The sequence below is a fragment of the Hyperolius riggenbachi genome, chromosome 3, assembly GCF_040937935.1.
Source record: "Hyperolius riggenbachi isolate aHypRig1 chromosome 3, aHypRig1.pri, whole genome shotgun sequence".
Lineage (NCBI taxonomy): Eukaryota > Metazoa > Chordata > Amphibia > Anura > Hyperoliidae > Hyperolius > Hyperolius riggenbachi.
In genome coordinates this window covers 365,134,707-365,151,922 of record NC_090648.1, presented here as the reverse complement: position 1 = coordinate 365,151,922, position 17,216 = coordinate 365,134,707, and the positions used below count along the sequence as shown (strand labels likewise).

Here is a 17,216-nt window from a genome sequence, read left to right as displayed (position 1 = left end):
TAGGGGTGTGTTCAAAGGTGCACATTTTTGGTCCAGTCAGGTAAAACTGATAGAAAACTGATGCATAACTGACAAGGTAGGCCAGTACTGTACAGGACCAGAAATGATCAGACTTATTTGTTAACCAGTCCAAAGTTAATCCAACGGAGCTATGGAAGCAGGCACGGAGGATTTCTGACCAGATATTGATGTGCAAGAAGTAACAGTTTGATAAAATGTAATAAAAACAGTATACATTCACAAATCATGTACCGAAGCAGTATGACGAAAATTGTAAAATTCAAAAAACATACTTCCACATACAGAGAATATGCATTGTACACAGTAAACAAACATGGGTACATAAATAATATAGACACTGGAACATAATACAGAATTGGTAGACAATATATTGGTTATAGTGACAAGCTTATATAAGATGGACTAAGGAAAGGTGGAAAATACAGTATATGATTTCCAAATCATCATTTTCTGTTTTTATACACTTATTACAAGCAGGCCATTTTTCTGAGTATGTATTAGATAGTTGCAAGGTCAGTTGGGCGCCCTGCTGCGAGTGGCGTTAAATACTACCGGTATTCCCCCTCCCGAGTCATAGCAACTTGAGGGACAAGTAATTTTTGGGTCTAGCTATCGCCGGATAGCTAGAATTACATTGAAAATCCCGCTGAGCTGCAATAGCCGTAATAACATTATGTCCAAGGAAGCGAACAGGTCAGACCGACAGGCGCTACGTTGCTGTGAGTGTGCGCCAAAATGATCTGTCTCACAATTTCTGGGGAATGCTTGAAGTAAAAGACGAGAGGCGCGCTCTAATAGAGTGATACATTTTAGCTTTAATTGGCACACCTACTAAAAACACACTAACAATGTATAAATGTTTAATGCAGCATAAAATATCTCATGTGAATGAGACTTTTCTGCCACCAAACAGTCAGCCAGTGACCAGTGGCAGGACAATTGTTGGATGCAGCCAAGAGGGAAAAAAACTTGCAGTCCACCGACTTGTATCCCGCTGAACCTGCCATTGGTGGAATGATGACAGCATCCTGAGCTGCCCAGAACTGCAGAGCAATTGCAAATGACAATGTGACTCATTGCGAATGCACAACCGAATGCAGGCTGACAAGCCAAAACTGTCCGCAATGGACAGAACACGCCACAGGAGGAATCCTTACAGTTTAGCTGCTTAGTGTCATTGTTAATGTAACACAAACGACATTCTTAGGTACAGCTGCATTCAGTCTCTGCGCGGGGTGTATTCACAAACCTTTACATTGCACTGATAGCACACATAGAGGATAGAGAGCGTTACCCAATGAGCGTAAACGCACAATGGATACATCTCATATGTTGCTCATGTTACATACGTTATCGCCACAATTAACCTAATAGGCGTATTGTATGTGTAGTATCCATTAAACACTCATACTATTTACATAATAAGGATTACACAAACTGCATAATGCCTTTAACCTTTTGCCAGCCATAATTATTAACATTTTTTACACGCGCTGTGGTGCCATGTTACTTTGTGCTTCCCCAACCTGCCAGAGTACCTACCGCAGAGTTGAGCAGAGGGTGCTTGATATTTACCGGATCTGGAAGCAGGATCAGCTCTACTGTTAGCCCGGTAGCAGCAGCCCTGCCCCAAGTTATTACAGTTGTGTTCAAAATTGAGTGTTTTGGCCAGTTTGACATTGATTTTGATCATTTCAGTCATCTTGTTTACAATTAAATCAAAGAGGCACTTGTAAGTCAGACAAATATAACATAACATTTACAATGAAATAACCACAAATGTCTTTTCTGTGCTCACATCATTATCAGTTTTATTCAACCCCCAAGTGACACTCATTCTTAGTACTTAGTACAACATCATTATCCAGTTATAACAGCTTTTAAACGTGAAGCATAGCTTGACACAAGTGTCTTGCAGCGATCTATGGGTATCTTATCCCATTCTTCATGGGCAAAAGCCTCCAGTTCAGTCACATTCTTAGGCTTGCGCGCTGCAACTGCTTTGTTTAAGTCCCACCAAAGGTTCTCAATCAAATTTAAGTCTGGTGACTGCGATGGCCACTCCAAAATGTTCCAGCCTTTAATCTGCAACCATGCTCTAGTGGACTTGGAGGTATGCATAGGATCATTGTCCTGTTGAAAGGTCCAACGTCTCCCAAGCCTCAGGTAGGTGACGGACAGCATCACCTTTTTATTCAATATCTCCTGGTACTGAAGATAATTCATGGTACTTTGCACACGCTGAAGCTTCCCTGTACCTGCAGAAGCAAATCAGCCCCAAAGCATGATTGACACCCCGGCCATGCTTCACAGTGGGCAAGGTGTTCTTTTCTTCATAGACCTACCTTCTTCTTCCGACCTCCAAACATAGCGTTGATCCATGGGCCCAAACAGTTCTAATTTTGTTTCATCAGTCCACAGAACACTATCCCAAAACTTTTGTGGTTTGTCCACATGACTTTTGGCATACTGCAGTCGACTCTTCTTATTCTTTGGAGACAGCAAGGGGGTGCCTGTGAGTTCTGGCATGGAGGCCTTCATTACGCAGTGTGCGCCTTATTGTCTGAGTTGAAACTTCAGTACCCACATCTGACAAATCTTTTTTCAGTTCCTCAGCAGTCACACGGGGACTTTTCTCCACTTCAGGTAGCGCACAGCAGTCGAAGTCAGCATCTTTTTTTCTGCCACGACCAGGTAGCATTACAACAGTGCCCTTTGCCCTGAATTTCCGAATGATGCTTCCTATGGTTTCTCTTGGTATGTTTAACATCTTTGCAATCTTCTTATAGCCATTGCCCTTTCTGTGAAGAGAAATCACCTCATCTTGTCTTCCTGGACCATTCTCTTGACTTCACCATGTTTGTAAACACACCAGTAAATGTCTAGAAGGAGCTGAGTATCACAGTCATTTTAAATCTGCCTAATCGGTGCTTATTATGCTTGATTGCTGCTTGTTAACATTGACAAGTGTTTTCAATACCTGATCGAAAACACTTGAATGAACCTCTGTTCTTAAGAGTGGTAGTCTTTAAAGGGAACCAGCCCCATAAGCTTGGATCGCTCCCACGCCGCTGTCCTCTGCTGCATCTATCGTCGGTACCGGGTCCCGTCACTTCCGCTGAATGCGGCCAGTCTTCCGCATGCACAGGGGCTCCCTCCAGCTCTGTACGCATGTGCCTGCGCAGTAAAGTGGGAGCGCACTGCGCTTGTGTCGACTGGCCGAAATGACGGGACCCGGTACCGGCGGACAGAGGCAGCGGAGAAAGGCGGTGTAGGAGCGATCCAGGCTGATGGGGCTGGAGGAAGCCCCAGGTATGTATAAATATGTTATTTTTTCATATTTGGTTCTCTTTAACCACTTGCCGACCGCCTACTTCATATTGGCGGCGGCAAAGTGGCAGCCCCAGGACCACGTAACGCAGATTGGCGTCAGGTCCTGGGGCACTCTCTGGCCGGGGATCGCGCGCTGGGATGCGCGCGCATCCGCCGGCAATAGGCTCCGCCCACCCGCGACGTCAACCCGCCGGCCAATCGGAAGCGCCGGCGGGTTGTTAACCCGACGATCGCCGGATAGGAAGCGTATAATACGCTTTGTAATGTTTACAAAGTGTATTATACAGGCTGCCTCCTGCCCTGGTGGTCCCAGTGTCCGAGGGACCACCAGGGCAGGCTGCAGCCACCCTAGTCTGCACCCAAACACACTGATCTGCCCTCCCCTGCCCCCTGATCGCCCACAGTACCCCTCAGACCCCCCCCTGCCCACCCCCCAGACCACCGTTTGCACACAATCACCCCCCTAATCACCCATCAATCACTCCCTGTCACTATCTGTCAACGCTATTTTTTTTTTTAGTCCCTAAACTGCCCCCTGCTCCCTCCTGATCACCCCCCCCCCACCCCTCAGATTCTCCCCAGACCCTCCCCCCCCTGTGTACTGTATGCATCTATCCCCCCTGATCACCTGTCAATCACCTGTCAATCACCTGTCAATCACCCGTCAATCACCCCCTGTCACTGCCACCCATCAATCAGCCCCTAACCTGCCCCTTGCAGGCAATCTGATCACCCACCCACACCAATAGATCGCCCGCAGATCCGACATCAGATCACCTCCCAAATCCATTGTTTACATCTATTCTCTCCTCTAAACACTCACTAATTACCCATCAATCACCCATCAATCACCCCCTATCACCACCTGTCACTGTTACCCATCAGATTAGACCCTTGCGGGCACCCAATCACCCGCCCACACGCTCAGATTGCCCTCAGACCCCCGCCTTATCAATTCGCCAGTGCAATATTTACATCTGTTATTCCCTGTAATAACCCACTGATCACCTGTCAATCACCCATCAATCACCCCCTGTCATTGCCACCCATCAATCACCCCCTGTCACTGCCACCCATCAATCAGCCCCTAACCTGCCCCTTGCGGGCAATCTGATCACCCACCCACACCAATAGATCGCCCGCAGATCCGACATCAGATCACCTCCCAAGTGCAGTGTTTACATCTCTTCTCTCCTCTAAACACCCACTAATTACCCATCAATCACCCCCTATCACCACCTGTCACTGTTACCCATCAGATTAGACCCTAATCTGCCCCTTGCGGGCACCCAATCACCCGCCCACACCTCAGAACGCCCTCAGACCCCAGCCCTGATCACCTCGCTAGTGCATTGCTTGCATCTATTTCCCCCCTCTAATCACACCTTGAGACACCCATAAATCACCTCCTGTCACCCCCTAGCACACCTACCCATCAGATCAGGCCGTAATTTGCCCCGTGTGGGCTCCTGATCATTCGGCCAAACCCTCAGATCCCCCTCAGACCCCCTTCCGATCACCTCCCCAGTGCATTGATTGCATCTATTTTCCCCTCTAACCGCCCCCTGAGACACCCATCAATAACCTCCTGTCACCCCCCTAGCACTCCTATCCATCAGATCAGGCCCAATACATCCTGTCATCTAAGAGGCCACCCTGCTTATGACCGTTTCCACAAAATTTGCCCCCTCATAGACCACCTGTCATCAAAATTTGCAGATGCTTATACCCCTGAACAGTCATTTTGAGAAATTTGGTTTCCAGACTACTCACAGTTTAGGGCCCGTAAAATGCCAGGGCAGTATAGGAACCCCACAAGTGACCCCATTTTAGAAAGAAGACACCCCAAGGTATTCTGTTAGGTGTATGATGAGTTCATAGAAGATTTTATTTTTTGTCAAAAGTTAGCGGAAATTGGATTTTTATTGTTTTTTTCACAAAGTGTCATTTTTCACTAACTTGTGACAAAAAATTAAATCTTCTATGAACTCACCATACCCCTAACGGAATACCTTGGGGTGTCTTATTTCTAAAATAGGGTCACTTGTGGGGTTCCTATACTGCCCTGGCATTTTAGGGGCCCTAAACCGTGAGGAGTAGTCTAGAATCCAAATGCCTCAAAATGACCTGTGAATAGGACGTTAGGCCCCTTAGCGCACCTAGGTTGCAAAAAAGTGTCACACATGTGGTATCGCCGTACTCAGAAGAAGTAGTATAATGTGTTTTGGGGTGTATTTTTATACATACCCATGCTGGGTGGGAGAAATCTCTCTGTAAATGGACAATTGTGTGTAAAAAAAATCAAATAATTGTCATTTACAGAGATATTTCTCCCACCTAGCATCTGTATGTGTAAAAATACACCCCAAAACACATTATACTACTTCTCCTGAGTACGGCGGTACCACATGTGTGGCACTTTTTTGCAGCCTAACTGCGCTAAGGGGCCCAAAGTCCAATGAGCATCTTTAGGCTTTACAGGGGTGCTTACAATTAGGCACCCCCAAAATGCCAGGACAGTGAACACACCCCACAAATGACCCCATTTTGGAAAGTAGATACTTCAAGGTATTCAGAGAGGAGCATAGTGAGTCCGTGGCAGATTTCATTTTTTTTTGTCGCAAGTTAGAAGAAATGGAAACTTTTTTTTTTTTTTTTCTGTCACAAAGTGTCATTTTCCGCTAACTTGTGACAAAAAATAAAATCTTCAATGAACTCACCATGCCTCTCACTGAATACTTTGGGATGTCTTCTTTCCAAAATGGGGTCATTTGGGGGGTATTTGTACTATCCTGGAATTTTAGCCCCTCATGAAACCTGACAGGTGCGCAGAAAAGTCAGAGATGCTTGAAAATGGGAAAATTCACTTTTTGCACCATAGTTTGTAAACGCTATAACTTTTACCCAATCCAATAAATATACACTGAATGGTTTTTTTTTTTTATCAAAGACATGTAGCAGAATAACTTTCGCGCTCAAATGTATAGGAAATTTTACTTTATTTGAAAAATGTCAGCACGGAAAGTTAAAAAAGTCATTTTTTGACAAAATTAATGTCTTTTTTGATGAATATAATAAAAAGTAAAACTCGCAGCAGCAATCAAATAGCACCAAAAGAAAGCTGTATTAGTGACAAGAAAAGGAGGTAAAATTCATTTAGGTGGTAGGTTGTATGACTGAGCAATAAACCGTGAAAGCTGCAGTGGTCCGAATGGAAAAAAAGGCTCTGGTCCTTAAGGGGTTTTATGACTGCAGTCCTTAAGTGGTTAAAGAGAATCTGTATTGTTAAAATCGCACAAAAGTAAACATACCAGTGCGTTAGGGGACATCTCCTATTACCCTCTGTCACAATTTCGCCGCTCCTCGCCGCATTAAAAGTGGTTAAAAACAGTTTTTAAAAGTTTGTTTATAAACAAACAAAATGGCCACCAAAACACGAAGTAGGTTGATGTACAGCATGTCCACACATAGAAAATACATTCATACACAAGCAGGCTGTATACACCCTTCCTTTTGAATCTCAAGAGATCATTTGTGAGTTTCTTTCCCCCTGCAGCTATCTTCCACTGAAGTGTCAGGCTGTTTCTTCCTGCAGAGTGCAGACAGCTCTGCCTGTATGTAATTCCTCAGTATGTGAAAGCCCAGCCAGCTCAGAGGAGGATTTATCCAGCTTGTAAAAGATAAGAGAGAAGAGAGAAGCTGCCCTACTCTAAATAATACACAGGCAGTGTGCAGAGAGGGCCTGGAGGAGGGAGATGCATCACAGAACCACAACACTGAAGAACTTGGCAGCCTTCCAGACACAGGCTGACAAGTCTGACAAGAGAGAGATAAGTTGATTTATTACAGAGATGGTGATAGTAGAACGTGCTGCAGTAAGCCAGAACACATTAGAATAGCTTTTGGAAGTTGTAGGATGATAAAAAACAGGATGCAATTTTTGTTACGGAGTCTCTTTAAGGGGTTGAATAATTGTGTCAGTGAAGAAATCACACAAAAAAAAAATTTCATACTGTGTTACAAAAACAATTGGTGTCATTTTAGTTGCATTTAATTCTTTAAAAAGTCCTTGTAAGATTTCATTCTGAACACAATTACAAATGTACATTAAATTCCCTAAAACCCTTTACAGCATTGGGGGTTGAATAATTTTGAACACAACTGTATGCAACTTGTTCATGGCTGCTAATTGGGTAAAGCGGAACGGAATACTCCTGTAAAAACAAACAGTTTCACTTACCTGGGGCTGCCCCAAGCCCCCAGCAGCCGTCCTGTCCCAAGCTGGTCCTCTACGATCCTTCATTCTCCCGCCGCCCGCTAGTTTCGTGCCCAGGCTATGAGTAGCTTTTTTAGCGTTCCAGCCCGCTATAGCGCCCTTCGGGCTGCGACACGAAGAAAGCTTTGCGAAGCCCTGGACACGCAGGTGCAGTTGCCGTTGATTTACACGTTGCCGGTAATGAAACTTGCTGGCAGCGGGAGAATTCTCATATAGATCACTAAGTTGGTCTGTGTGGCTGATATTTTTGGTTAAACCCCTCCCCCAGTGTGATGTTAGGACCTAGGTCCTGACAGCTTCCTGTCTGTGAACCTTGTAGCATTGTGAGAAATAACGGCTGTTTTTAACAGCCAAGTAACCAGTATCTCCCTCTGTGCATATATATATATATCTAAAAAAATGTTAGCCTATCACATTGTTAGTGGGTGTGGTTATAGATAATGGCTGTTGGTGCTGCCTGTTTTTTTATGTCTGCCAGTATTAAAGATTATTACGTGCAGGCTGACTGTAGATCAAACAATGAACAATTTACATGGCGATTATCAATCATTTCTTGATCTCTCTTCTATTTTTTAACGTTATGCCTTTATGTGCGCTATTAGCATAACATAAAATTTAGTGACTCCACCCTCACGTCCTAGTGTGCTGACACCTGATCTGAGCCCTAATGTGATGACGTGTGCCAAGTATCCACTATTTGAGAGTAACATTGTCTCAAGTAATCCTTAATTTGTTAGACCTGCTCCATAAACTGGGCATACATGCTATACCTTATGCTGTCAAGTAACTTAAGAATATATCGTCATTACCTAAAATCTGTTTGTTGATTTTTGCCAAATACATGTAACTCCTGAGCACAAGATAAGACAAGTGCTGCGCACAATGGCATTGCTGGACCAACTGGTTAGGGCCATACTCTAAAGATCCTGCATACTCCAGGTGGTGGGAAGAGGAAGAGGTATGGGGCACCCAAGAGTAGTCTGGTAGCATATTCTTCCATTCTTCTGGCTGTTAATGCTAACTGACTAAGGCCCGGTTCACATCTGCGTTTTTTCCGGAGCCGGACATACAGATCCGGCCATCTGGATCCGGAAAACGGTCTGTTTTTACTGCCAGTTTGCATGTAAAACGTCTGTTTTGCATAGGATCCTATTGTGCTGCAAAACCTTCCGTTTCCATTCTGCTGAGTGAAACGGTCCAGAAAATTGGGTCCTGCTCCATTTTTTTTGTCCATTCAGCGGAACGGACCACGGAACCATACGGCCGGTTCCATTGGCAAATGCTAATGTGAACCGAGCCTGAGGTATGGCTGGAGGGACAATATGCCACAAGCTCCCTCCCTCCTTCATAAGTCCATGGCCCCCAGGTGGGGTAAGCGGCTGAGGTTGCAACCAGAGGTAGTGGCAGTCTTCTCCTTTCTGCAAGGGTGGGCCCAATGGAGGAGGAGGAGCAGGATGAGCTGTTCCTGCACTGTCTACAATGGTTCTAAGAGGATTCATGAGAAGGCCAACAGGGACCTAATAATCTGCATTCAAACTGCAAACTGCCTGCTGCAAAAGAGAGCAAGTGCTGCTGTGCTTGGTCTGCCCGTCACTGCCTAATATTATTGCATTTCCATCTCTACCTGCCATCCCTCCATGCCCCAGTGTGCTCTCACATGATCAAAGCCCTGTGGGCTCTCACAAAGTCCCATGGTTTTGTCACATGATCGGAGCCCTAGTTTGCTGTAAATACATTACAGGACACGGGAGTAGATCTAAGAAAGGAATAATGATTAAAACCTGGTTGCAAAAAAACACCATTTTTAATGTGGTAATGGTTATACACTGGCACTGCAAGGTTAAACCAAAGATATTTTAGTGACAGGCTTCACGCGACAGGACAGGCATAGATCTCCTTATAAAGAATGTTAAACATGAAAGCAATTATGCACGGTGGAGTTTTCTCAGAAAACAGTTATTATTATAACAGCTGTTCTGAGCTGCTGAGCATTTTTAGATTCATGTGCCAATTTTCTGACACACAGACAGTATGGGGTACACACACACACACACACACACACGCACACACACACACATACACACGCACGCACGCACGCACGCGCGCACACACACACACACACACACACACACACACACACACATACACACACACACACACACACACACACACAGTATGGGGCGCACACACACAGTAAAATCACACAAACACAAAGTAAAGACACACAGACAGTAATGGGGCACACACGCACCCACACACGCGTGCGCACACACACACTAAGACACCCAAACAGTAAGCAAAGACTGGAGATCTGTATTTCCATATTGCTGAGCCTACATACTGTACATAGTTATCACTTTCACAGGCTAAGTAGATATCAAAAATGATTTGTATCTGATCTAGTTTATCTGTGGACTCCATCCACACCAGACTGCACAGTACAGGGGAATAGTGCATGGAACACCAGCGGGGAAACATTGCTACTGAAGTATCTGGTAGAGGTCAGTATCCACACAGTAAAGGATCCCATACACTGGGCCGATTAGCAGCCGATCGATCGCAAATCGATTGACCAGTCGATCGATTTGCAGCCGATTTCGATCGATTTCAATCGATCTGACATGCTGGAAAATCTAGGTCGATCTGTTGAGATTGCTTATCATTTTGCATTGGCCCTAATGGAAATCTGATGGCAAATAAATGCCATCAGATCGATTTTCAATAGATTTCATACTGAAATCTATTGGAAATCTGTTCTTAGTAAAAAAAAATGTTCCTAAACACATCAGATAGATCAGAAATCTATCTGATGATCTATCTGCTGCTAATCTAACGAGTGCATGGCCACCTTAAAGAGACTCTGTAACAAAAATGTCATCCTGTTTTCTACCATCCTACAAGTTCCTAAACCTATTCTAATGTGCTCTGGCTTACTGCAGCACTTTCTACTATCACCATCTCTGTAATAAATCAGCTTATCTTTCCCCTGGCGGACTTGCCGCCCTGTGTCTGGAAGGCTGCCAACTTCAGTGTTGTGGATCTGTGATGCACGCCCCCCCTCCAGGCCCCCTCTATGCACACTCCTGTGTGTGTGTGTTATTTACATTAGCCAGCTTTTCTCTGCTCTCTTATCTTTTACAAGCTGGATAAATCCTCCTCTGTTGTGAAAGGAGTCACATGCTGAGGAATTACAGACACTGGGCAGAGCTGTCTGCAGGAAGAAACAATTAGCTTGTAACTTCAGTGGGTGAGAGCTGCAGGGGGAAAGAAACACACAAATGATCTCTTGAGATTCAAAAGAAATGCTGTATACAGCCTGCTTGTGTATGGATGCATTTTCTATGTGTGGACATACTGTGTACATCAACCTACTTCCTGTTTTGGTGGCCATTTTGTTTGTTTACAAACAAACTTTTAAAAACTGTTTTTGACTACTTTTAATGCGGCGGGGAGCGGTTAGATTGTGACAGAGGGGAATAGGAGATGTCCCCTAACGCACTGGTATGTTTACTTTTGTGCGATTTTAACAATACAGATTCTCTTTAAGTCTAATGTCCAGACAGTAATTAGGTCTGAGTGTATTGTCACTTGACTCTTTTACAGTATAAATAACAAGAAGGGTAACATGCAATCACTTTCCACTTCAATTTCTCATCAAAAGTGAAATGCTGACACTTCAGCAATAGCTACTAAATGCATAGTCCCTTACCATGCGATTCTTTCTTCCCATAAGTATTATGAACAATGGAGTCTGAGTAGTAAAACACTTACTGATAGAAGGGATGAGGCAGTGGCTCCACTGATATGATGGGCAATAATCCACGCTCTCCTGTACTCAGTGATTGGCCTTCCCATGACGACTCATCACCAATGTCTTTCACGTAGACCACATCATGCAGAGAAACTGCAAGAAACTCCGATCTTTCGTCGTCTACCTGTGCACCAGCGTCATGCACCACAGCTCGGGCATAGAAGCACCCTGCAGTTCACAGGAGACAGAAAGTTCCTTGTATTGTTAAGGTCCTCATTTCATTGATAATTTACATACATGTTGACCTGCGACAGTCTGACTGATGATCCCACAATGAAGAAAGATTAGAATCCTCTTTTAGGTCACTCTGCCAGCTGCATGATCCCCAAGAATTCACAAGATTCCACCATGTTCCCAGAATCAGCATTGTCAGGGGATGTGAGAGGCACGATTTAACATAGGAGGGATTTCCTGCTGGATATTATGATTGTCAACTTACTTTAGAACTACAGACAATCAGATGTGTACCCTGCTAAAATAGTAAACAGTATGCAATCCTTGTTATGTTAATTTATTCTTTAGACTTCCACATGTGCTGCTTAATACTGTATATAACCAAATTCATATTTTAACTTTGCAGCCTCCTGTGTTACTTGGCTGTCCAATGGATACAAAGATAGCAAAGAGGTGACTGAGGCAGGAAATACTGCCGTCTTATCAATCTACGCAATGTGATTAAGGTGCGTAAATAAAAAGATGATTTGTTTCTTTTAGATCGTATCTCCTATAACAGAAATCAGGTTAGATAAAATAGGAAACGGACGTGTCATGTTCACCTATACAACCAGTCAGGGCTTGAGCCCACTAACGCAATTGTGTCTGCTTTTCAGCAACACATCAATGCTACAGATGCTGAAAAGTGGGCAGAAGCAGACACAACTGCATTAGTGGGCTCAGGCCCTTAGAGGATGGCAAACACAGTCATCTGAGGCTCGGACAGTGAACAAATCCCATTTTATAAATAGAATCCGTTCACACTTGTGAGTCTGCAATGGATTTGTTGCATTAAGTGGAATGCGCTCTTGTGCTCAACAGGATGAAAAGGCACCCAGAAAGTGAAAAACAAAAGTTAAAAACCATAAAATAATGTTTGAGGTGGCTTACCTCAGTGAAGACAAATTCATACAGTATAAAAACTTTAATAGCACTCGCAACGCATTTTGTGGCCCACTTCCTCTGGCCAAATCAAGTGTCTCACTGTGTTAAGAGCAAAGGTTTGAGCGCCTTGGCTCTTAACACAGTGAGGCACTTGATTTGGCCCTCGGGAAGTGGGCAGGGACTCATGAAATTTTTTATATGAATTTGTCTCCATTGAGGTAAGCCACATCAAACTTTGTTGATTTTATTGTCTTTAATTAATTTGATCATTTTCGGGGCTCCTTTTCATCCTGTTGTGCATTTTTAACTCCCCCCCCCCCCCCTCCTCCCGCTCAGGTTAGGGAATACCCTTGGATCCCTTTTACAAGCCCCTATGGCCTTTTTCTCGAAAAGTGAGACCATCTCTGGCTAGCCTGGACCCGCGTGTGGAGTCTAGTTTATTGTTCTCCACCTGCCTGCAGTGGTTGGTTGCCCCTTTGCAACCTCCCTTTCTGAGTACCCTCTGTTTATAATTTTTTGCTTCTGCTATAATTTGTGACATACTGCACCATTTGAGCTCCCGGTGTCTCTGTGTTTTTTCGTTCCAGGGTGACTGTTCATCCTCTACTTTGTGCACTCTTGTGCTGTCCATGATTTTTATGCAGAGCAGAAGTGTTTCCCATATAGCGTATGGTGGAAATGCATCTGCCCTAAGCTTCAGCCGGACCAGAAATAAACCATCGAAGCAGACATTACACTGTGCCCTCCCGCTAGCCATTGGATCCAGCTCAAGTGGGAACCTACCCTGATAGTGATCAGCTGCTCTCGTGGGCACAAGATCATCATCCAATCTATGTGAAATGGATGAGCTGTGTGACTGTCATATGTGTTAAATCAAACATGGCAGAAACCTGGACAATAAAAACTTAGCATGATGAAGGTACAGAATCAGTATTTACCTTCAGTGAAAATTGTATGTCAAAGTAATTACTAGTTCTAGAGGTGGAGGTTGTTAAAGTTAAAATGAAAAGTAGACTGAGTGCCTCTGAGAGTCAACAGTAGTTAATAAAACCAACTATTATTGTTATTTAGTATTTATATAGCATCAGAGTATATCGTCTTGTCACTAACTGTCCCTCAGAGGAGCTCACAATCTAATTCCCTACCATAGTCCTATGTCTATGTATGTTTTGTGAAGTGTATGTGTTGCAGTCTAGGGCCAATTTAGGGGGGAGCCAAGTAACCTATCCGTATGTTTTTGGGATGTGGGAGGAAACCGGAGTGTCCGGAGGAAACCCACGCAGACACGGGGAGAACATACAAACTCCTTGCAGATGTTGACCTGGCTATAACATAAAAAAACAATAGGAAGGTTAGAAAGGTGGAAAAGGCAGTGCAAGCTTGATATTTGTGAAAAAAAAGTCTACCTTTTTTTTTAATAGTGTAACTTGTTGATGTTGCTGGTTGTCCATAAAAACTAACGGCAGCTCAGTCTTATCAGCTGGGAAATGTCGACGACTCAATATCTATAGCAATACAAGCTGGCAAACAGTGTCACAGGTACTCCTAACAGTCACAGAGCTGTGGCTGTAGTTGTGTATGGACAGTGCATGGATTCTACCACTGTTTCCCATAGTTGGGAAAAGTCAGTGTAACCAACTTAGCGTGCAACCAGATAAGCAGTGAAAGGGCACAATACTGTATACTTCCTCGTGATTTTCATCATCTTTGTTCTGAAGATGCATCAACAGGTTGTTGGCACAAGCTCCACTGGCTTTTACTGGCTGAAAATGACAGTAGGCAATGAACAGTCCCCACATCTGCAGAAGGCATTGAACAGGCCCCACACTCCATTCTAGAGATGCCATTGTTAAGTCAGTCTGTGTCCAACAACAGAAGAACTATTTACTTAGGCTCAGTACACTGAAAACAGAGGCCCAATGTCACTGAGCCCCGTCATGCCCTGTATACAGTAAAGTATAGCGTAATGTAAGGTGACACCGCCACAAAGTGCTTCATTGTTTCTAGGCCAGGAGATGCTTGCCCCCGAATGGCCCTACACAGTGGTAGGACATCAGACTGTGAACCCCTCTGAGGGCCAATTAGGGACATGAATTGTTTTTTTTTGCAAAGCCCTGCAGAAATTGTGTCATTATTGTACAAATGCATGATATTAAGTCAGGGAACATGGCAAACGGTCTAGTACTATTTCCTTATGTCTCTGTGACCACAGAAAATGAAATGTATACAGTGTTCACATCTGCAGGCCAGTCTTGCATAAGGAATGCCTAATATCAGTTTTGCAGTCAGACCATGCCTTCTGCATCTGATTATCATTAAGACTTCATAGGTAAATCTGAGATAGATAAATGCTATTAGGCTTCAGATCTTCCAAAGTGATGTTTGGTTTGATTTATTCTAACGTTTAGAGTGCACCTGAAGTGAGAGGAATAAGGGAGCTGCCCTATTAATTTATTTTTAAACGATACTAGTTGCCTGGCAGTCCTGCTGATCTCTTTGGCTGCAGTAGTGTCTGAATCACACTCCTGAAACAAGCATGTGGCTATTCTAGTCAGATTTCAGTCAGAGCACCTTATCTGCATGCTTGTTCAGGGTCAATGGCTAAAAGTATTAGAAGCAAATGACCAGCAGTACAGCCAGGCAACGTGAATTGTTTAAAAAGAAATACATATGTCAGCCTCCCTATTCCTCTCACTTTAGGTGTGCTTTAACACAGCTCAGATAATCAGTAGGTTGATCCCTACGGTCCTTGAAAGAGAGTCTGAAGTGTAAACAAAAAAAAGATACTCTCCTAAGGAGAGGGAAGGCTCCGGGTCCTATGGAGCCTTCTCGTTCCTCCTACGGTCCCCGCGTTCCAGCGCTGGATCCTCCATTAGCAGTCTCTGACTGATGGGTCAGAGACTGCTTACTTCCGCCGCTGTGGGAGGCTTTGGCAATCTTCAGGAGCCCGAGTGCTCCTGAAGACTCGCCGCTCCATGCTGTGCATGTGCAAGCACGCATTCTCGCACATCTGCAGTACAAAGGGGCCGTCTTTGGGAGCTCTCAGGCTCCTGAAGATTGCCAAAGCCTCACCGAGCATCGGAAGTGAGCAGTCTCCGACCCATCGGTCAGAGACTGCTAATGGGATATCCAGTGCTGGAACATGGGGACTGCAGGAGGAACAGGAAGGCTCTATAAGAACCAGAGCCTTCCCTCTGCTTAGGTAAGTATCCTTTTTTTTTTTTTTTTTTTTTTTTTTTTACACTTAAGACTCACTTGAAAGAGGAACTTTAACCAAGGATTGAACTTCATTCCAATTAGTAGCTGATGCCCCCTTTCCCACGAGAAATCTTTATCTTTTCTCAAATAGGTAATCAGGGGGGTCTGTATGGTTGATATTGTGGTGAGACACCTTCCACAGTGTGATGTCATGACCAAGGTCCTGACAGTTTGCTGTCTGTGAACCTCGCTGCGCCGTGGGAACTCTCAAGCAAGCTATATCGCCCTCTGTGCATAGATCTCTCAGAAATGAACATTCCGTATAGATCACCTGGCAGAACTACAGATGCTACAACCAGTAATACATTTCAGAAGGTAGATCAGAGAGAGGGAAGATTTTACAATTGGCCAAAACTGACTAAATAATCTATAAATGAATATTGTAACCAATAAGCAATTATATTCATTATGTAGCAAGTCAAAAGGCAAAGGAGAGATCATTTATATCATGGGGAAGATCGAGAAAGGGAGGGATTTATGATGCTTCATTATATATACTGGTTTTAATGTTTTGCTATAATATGCAGTTATATGCTCAATGCTTTGTTATGTCATGCATTTTTGCACACAATGTTTTAACTTAGGTTTCTGTTTACTTATTTATAGATGGACTGCACTTCATGGCCGGTTGCCCAGGCAACAGGATGCCGGCCCAACCTCCTCTCAGATACTGCAGTTTCCGAGATGACGAGGGTAAGAATGTAAGCAGTGACATTGTCACTTTGGGCCAATCAGGGAGTCCCTGAATGATGCTCCCGAAAGAGACATGGCCAAAACCCCTTTCGGACCAACGGCTCAGGGCGGCGCCTGTTCACAGTGAGTGCTTGGCTGAGGGAGGACTGTTTGACGTGCGGTAAGCATTCTATTGTTAAGAATGTAAATAAAGCTATGTTCTGTGTTTAATCGATGTATAAAACTTTGCCTCTGAAGAAGCGGTACTTGGACTTGCGAAACGGCTGTTAGGCCATTCATACTGCACTCTATGTCATGTGTATGGTGATTGCATCTGCTGGAGTTAGTTCCCGGAATCCTTTGCCTTTTAACTTGCTACATTGTCTGTTTGGTCTGGAGGCACAACTATCACACCGCATACCCCCATTGTCACCCTGCAATCTTGTGCCGATCTTTACACATCTATTTATTACGCTATGTATTCATTATGTTATTTTCACTACAATTCCTCTTTAAGTTAATGAAAGTGAAGTGTGTTACCTATGGCAGAGCTGTGATTTCTTGGAGACACCCATATCCAGGTTCCAGTATTCCATAGAGTAAGAAGGGCTGGAAAGTTTCCCTTTTCTCATTAACTTTTCCAAGCTACACCGTTTTTCTCTCTTCTCAATTCAAATGCTCACTAGGGATGATCAAGGATCTGCAAATACTTCCAAGTTTATGCAAACTTTTATTATTGAAAATGGA

The 17,216-nt window shown here is 44.0% G+C and overlaps 1 protein-coding gene and 1 long non-coding RNA gene across 4 annotated transcripts in view; one reads left to right on the top strand and one right to left on the bottom strand.

The window, feature by feature from the left end:
• The window catches only part of LOC137563985 (uncharacterized), a 230,566-nt gene that overhangs the window by 14,314 nt on the left and 199,036 nt on the right, over positions 1-17,216 (top strand). For both annotated transcript variants that reach the window (XR_011030487.1, XR_011030486.1), the window contains exons 2-3: positions 12,022-12,121; positions 16,404-16,650. This is a non-coding gene — a long non-coding RNA (uncharacterized lncRNA). The remainder of the gene's footprint in view (positions 1-12,021; positions 12,122-16,403; positions 16,651-17,216) is intronic.
• SH3TC2 (SH3 domain and tetratricopeptide repeats 2) overlaps positions 1-17,216 on the bottom strand; it is a 169,399-nt gene that overhangs the window by 71,273 nt on the left and 80,910 nt on the right. For both annotated transcript variants that reach the window (XM_068277136.1, XM_068277137.1), the window contains one exon: positions 11,402-11,609. In XM_068277136.1, coding sequence (XP_068133237.1) covers positions 11,402-11,609 — 208 coding nt within the window. The remainder of the gene's footprint in view (positions 1-11,401; positions 11,610-17,216) is intronic.